The sequence below is a fragment of the Lytechinus pictus genome, chromosome 5 (assembly GCF_037042905.1).
Source record: "Lytechinus pictus isolate F3 Inbred chromosome 5, Lp3.0, whole genome shotgun sequence".
Classification (NCBI taxonomy): Eukaryota; Metazoa; Echinodermata; class Echinoidea; order Temnopleuroida; family Toxopneustidae; genus Lytechinus; species Lytechinus pictus.
This window is the reverse complement of record NC_087249.1, coordinates 25,259,240-25,265,239: the sequence shown is the minus strand read 5'-3', so window position 1 is coordinate 25,265,239 and position 6,000 is coordinate 25,259,240. Positions and strand designations below refer to the sequence as shown.

The window sequence follows — 6,000 nt, the reverse complement described above, 5'->3', positions numbered from 1 at the left end:
TTACGTGTAACTGTCTTTAATAACCATGGCCAAGAGACCAACACAAGGTGGCGCGCTTACACTTTGCGATTGCAACATCGAATCATCGGTATAATACGATAACAACACACTGGCGATGTATAATTTTACAGGATTTGTTCTACGTGTAAACTTTTTCTTGATACGCACTGTAGTAGTAGTAATCATTTGAAATGAAGGCATTCAATCGCCATAATGGAAAATCGCTTAATTATTTCCACATCGTGTCGTTTAATAGGTTTTTGTTTTGGGCTCAAATTTAGTCGAAACCACTTTCATTATTGTGTTTCAGGATTATTCTATGAATAAATGATTATAAAGCGGTATCCGATGCTGAGCACTTAATTGTTATAGAATTTTTAATGAGATATTATAATGATAATAATAATAATAACAATTATAATAACAATAGTAATACTACTACTACTGCTACTGCTAATATACTACTACTACTATTACTACTACTACTATATACTACTACTACTTCTACTACTACTACTACTACTACTACTACTACTACTACTACTACTACTACTACTGCTACTGCTACTACTACTACTACTACTACTAATAATAATAATAATAATAATAATGATAATAATAATAATAACAATAATAATAGCGATTCAATTCAATTCATTTATTTCCATATTCAAATTGTACAATATCAAAACGTGATAAAAATAGAAACAAGAGTTAATTAAAAATGACAAAATACAACAACAACAAAAGAACAGTATCCAAAGCTACAAAAATACAAAGCACAACCAAAGAAGCAAAACATAATATTATGTAACTCGAATATGGAGGAATTGCCAAAAGACAAAGACGCCTATCAAGGGCAATCCCAGAATAAGAATAATGATAATAATAATAATGCTAATAATAATAATAACAATAATAATAACATTATTATATATGGCGCTTTATACCGGTGTTTCAAAGCGCACCGGCGCGCCGGTGTACCAGAAGTCAGTGAATACATACCAGATAGCAAAATATCTGGGGCCCTTATGGGCTACATGTGGGTTCATCTGGGCCCCCATATGGGAGTCATCTAGGCCCTACTTGGCCCATATGTGTCCCTTTTTTTTTGCACCGTATGCCCCGTGTAGGGCCCATATGGGCCAAGCGGATTTATGCGTATTCTTTTGGGGGAAACAAAGCCAAAATAGGGCACCTTTATGTCAAAATGTGCATTTTTGTCAGGTGCAAACATGTATTTTCAACATCAGATTGCGTTTCTGCCTGAAGTAGCTGTGTTGGAAAGAAAGGAGAACAACGAGAAAAGAAGAAGGGGAAGTGGGAGAAGTAAAAGAAATCAAAAGAGAAGTGGAAGAAAGTATTAAAAAAAACAGAAAAGAAAAGAAGCGGAGAAAAGGAAACGGAAGAAGGAGAAAAGAGGAATAAGAAGAAAAAAGAAAAAGAAAAGGAAAAAGAAATAAAAGGATGGGAACAAATAATAAAAAAGATGAAGAAGAAAAGACAAGAAAGAAAACGATAATTAATATATAGACGGAAAGAAACGGAGGAAAAAGGGGAAGAAGAATGGAAGAAGGAGAAGAACAAGAACAAGACGCAGGAAGAGGAGTAGGAGGAGAAGGCTCGGAAGAAGAAGAATTCAAGAGGAGGGGAAGAAGGAGAAGGAGGAGAAGACTCGGAAGAAGAAGGAGAAGAAGATGAAGAAGAAGAAGAAGAAAAAAGAAGAAGGAGGAGGAGGAGATGAAGGGGGTAAAATGATTTATTGGTTGCCTTAAGCAAAATGAAAAAATACATTTTAAAAAATCAAGGAACAAAATTCCAAAGAGAGAGAGAGAGAGAGAGAGAGAGAGTGACTATCATAGAGATACATGAAAATAACGCGAGTATATACCAACAGGACTATGTTCTTCATCAAAGGTACTTCAACCACTCTCGTACATCAGGAAAGTACATTTACTGTATAATTTATCAATATTATCACAAGAATGTTTTACTCTACTGGTTAAATTTAATCCGTTTTCTCTGTCAATTACTGTTTGCGGGACGAATATTTTAATCAAGGGGGGGGGGGGGTGTAATGCAAAAATTTATTTGATCTCATTTAAACATGTAAAATAAGGTTTGACATATAAAAGTTCAATCATTTTTTGAATACCTGCATGGCTGGCAGTGTCAGATCCAGGAATTTGATATAGGGGATAGGGCAGGAGCGGGGGAGGAGCGAGGGAGGTGAGAGGTAAAGCGGTGGAAGGTCTTGGGGGTATATAAGGGCAACGTCAATGCTGCCCTATTCATTAGTTAATTATACTTATATAATACATGTCAGTCACCTGTGTACAAAGACAATATTTTGTATTTCTCTTGGGTAGTGCCTATGGACAAGTTTGATTTCATTCTTGCAAATATGGTCTTGAAAATCAAAACTGGAATTCGAGCATCTCCAAATGGCACTTAAACGAACCTTATTCTAATCAGGATTAATCATGTCACACAACACTTGAACCTTATTTTAATCAGGATTAATCATGTCACACTTCAAGACTCGTCAGGGGGGGCAGGGACATGTCCCTTGCATGGGTTGTGACTCGTCAGGGGGGCAGTCTACCCCCCCCCCCCCGTAGGTACGCTAGTGATGTCACACAACACTTGAACTTATGAAACACGACAAAGAAACATAAATACTTCTTTTTTAAAGAATATATTTCATATGACTGACAGTTAAAGGAATCTAATGAAAACATTTTGACTGAGGAAAGAAAGTGTTACCCAATAAATGAACAAGAAATTATGTAGACATTACCTATACGTTCTATATCCAAAATGATAAAGCCGAACGTTGCACTACGTTAACTATAAAAGAAAGCTACGCAGTAGTAAAAACGGGCACGTGTTCCATTATATACAACACTGTTTACTATATGAACATATCAGTTAGTTTAAAATCTTGAATAACAAAGTCTAATTTTTAGTATTGAATTTTATTGAATTAAGCATGCTTTTTTCAGCGCTTGAACGACTACTGTAAGGTTCATAATACAGTACGTTATACCTGTAGGAAACAACATTGCATAAAAAAAATAATAAACAGTGTTATTACTGCATGATAGAAGAGGATACTATTATGTGGGTTCAATGTAGATGCAATTTCCTGCCAATAATATGTATGCTCATGCATGATCAACCTTGAAAAGTGACAATCATTTGTTGTTTCTATCCTGCTTGTATAACACTCTTTAATTTATATTCTCCTTTGATTGTAACATTTCATAGCTGATATTCATGACCAATAAAAAGGAGAACGAAAAAAGGGAAAGGAAAAGGGTGAAATGTCATCTTCTGACTATTACAATGTATGTCGATTTCTTTTTTGTTTAGTTTTTTTTGTGTGTTTTGCTTGTCAAATTTATATCAGCATCCCCTGCTGAGGCGTTGGTACATAATTATAGATTCAACACAGTCTGTTAACAATGAAATAATTTTGATAAAGTATTTAACCTACAAACGGAAAAGGCACCCTCTCAAATAATAGCTCCAATAATCCGTTTAAAGTCGGAACAGCGTTTCATTTTGGGGGGTAATGTGTGTTTGGTTAATTAATGGAAAATCGTAACTGACCATACCATCAACAATGATTGTAATAACAATATCAATACCGATCATACTGAAAACGAAGATGACGATGGTGACCATATTTAACACTATAACAGTATTAATTTTTATCCCATTGAAAATGTTTAACTATTATGTGTTTGTAAGGGGATAAGCCGCATAAGCAATTTTACTTGTGTTACCCCCACTGTATGATAATTATGTAGGCCATATTTACCGATTTTTGTCATGTTTTTACAAAATTTGTACTGAAATGGCTGTGGAAACTCAATATAAATCTAAATTTTAGGCTTTTCCAGCAAAACACTCTCAGGGAATCCTACTATCGTCTTTATATTTCTTTTTATTTTCGTTTTATATACAAATTTCGCTGCAAGTTTACTTTTGGTACCTATCTTCAACTGCTCTCCATGTGTCCGTTGCTTTTCCATCTAAACCAGTCACATAGTGGCCATGAGCCTTCAATGATGCATGCTTGTTCTTAAACCAAACTATGATATCTCGCATCTCTATCCCCAATGAATGTAAGAGTATACCACAGTAGACATCATCCCAGGGTGCAGGTGGGGCAATCTTCTGAGAGGCTTGGTAAAGAAGATGAGCCACCTTTCTGGAAACAACATAACCGTATCCACGAGGAAAAGGTAACCAGGTATCACCCGAAAAAAATTCCCGCGGAGTGTACCACTTATCACCAGGATTGCGGTGCGGAACCCAGTTGATTGCTCGCTCGGCCAGGGCAAACTTCGAAAGAAACGTCGAAGATGTGTTTGCTTCGAGATCATTGGCAAGGTTAACGACGTCGACGATACAATCATCATCTGTTGACATTACATAGTAAGTATTACTGCAGGACATCGATGCCCATTTGAAACCCATAATAAGTTTGATGGTTAGATTGTAGTAGGTATCTATGAAGTCCTCTTGAAGAATATCTCCGTGTATATCAGCCTCATTCTGGAGATCAACCTGTGCAGTTAAATTATATTTACTTTCCCTTCCAAGTAGAAATAGAATCGTTGCAGACACATTATACTTCACCATTCCCTGGCCGTACGTTTCTCTGATTATATTCCTCTCTTTTATGCTACTCACTCTTGTCTTGACGAGGATAAGCAAAGTTATCTTTTCCGAATGGTTGCATTTATTCCGAGGGCTAATGAGGATGCGATAGTCATGCTGGTCTAATTTGGACTCCCAATGAAATTTATTTCTCCAACTAGATGGCTCTTTAGGCAGAGGCTTTTGGATCGTGGTAGAGTTAACTTTCACTTTATGATCTTGTATGCTCTGTGCAGTAGTAACATGACGCTGTAATAGTAATGCATTGGCCGTCTCATTTCTCTTTATAGAAAGAGTTTGGAGTGTACTATCCAGATGCAAAAATGTTTTCCAGAATGAATAGAAAAAAGTAGCCACCGAAGAAATAAACACGATGTAAAATAATATTCTCCTTTTGGGCAGCATTTTTACTATATAGATGATGTCACTCGATCGCAGCGTTGTTGGCAGACCCGAAGAGAAGATTTCCTCGATGTCGATTTTTAATTCTATTGAGTTTTCTGTAATCAACCGGAGACCAATATTCATACAGATAACAGACATGATAGAGATTGGCGTCAATTGAACGGTGGGTCGATGCAAATGAATAGAATGTCCCAGCCATGCAGAGCCGTCCAGCGGCGTAACAGGGGTCGGTGGTAGGGGGGGGGGGGGGGGCAAGAGCCAACAATTTCCCGGTCATATCATGGAATGAACAGGCGTAATGGTGTAATGAGGCAACATTTTTTTAGAGGGCCAGATAGGCCTATTGCGTATCGGGCAGAATTAATCTCTTTTTTTTTATTTGCGAGCGAGCAAAAATTTTGACATTTTTAATACAAAAATTCAATTTTGTGATATCCAGAGAATAATATATTTTACCCTTCTCTCTTTCCATTCCTTTTTTTCGTGGTCTGTACGCCACTATGAACAGCTTTTTCTTTGCGGCAGTAGCGTGAAGAGTATAAAAAAAAAAACAGAGGGGCGCAGTATGGCGCATGTGCTAAAAAAGCTGCTTAATATAAGTCCCGAGCAAGTGAAGCTAGCGAGAAAAAAATCACCTTTTCATGAGAATCTAACTTTGACATTATATTCAGTAAAAAATCATATCCTACACTTTTCCTTTGCTTTCCTTTCCTCCTTGTTTTTGTTCTTGGTTGTAGAACTTGTGGGGGCCATGGCCCAACCCTACCATACTCATATACGACAGTGCTATGCGATTGGGGTCGGGGCGGAGCCCCCGGAACTTCTTGATATCAAAGCCATTTAAACTTCGCAGATTGCCGCTATTTTTAATCAAATATCGCGGGTATATACAGAATATAGCTTTTACACAAAACATTTATTCAA

General features: G+C 36.9%; 1 protein-coding gene across 1 annotated transcript; it reads right to left on the bottom strand.

Moving 5' to 3' along the window:
* Nucleotides 1–3,771: 3,771 nt before the first annotated feature.
* Nucleotides 3,772–5,181, bottom strand: LOC129261625 (beta-1,3-galactosyltransferase 5-like). The gene has a single exon (XM_054899679.2). It carries the CDS (start codon nt 5,074–5,076, stop codon nt 3,988–3,990), a length of 1,089 nt encoding a protein of 362 aa, XP_054755654.2. The 5' UTR covers nt 5,077–5,181; the 3' UTR covers nt 3,772–3,987.
* Nucleotides 5,182–6,000: the final 819 nt, after the last annotated feature.

What these genes read in the sequence shown, in the direction of transcription:
- LOC129261625 (XM_054899679.2), bottom strand. Translation starts at nt 5,076, where the DNA reads ATGCTGCCCAAAAGGAGAATATTATTTTACATCGTGTTTATTTCTTCG.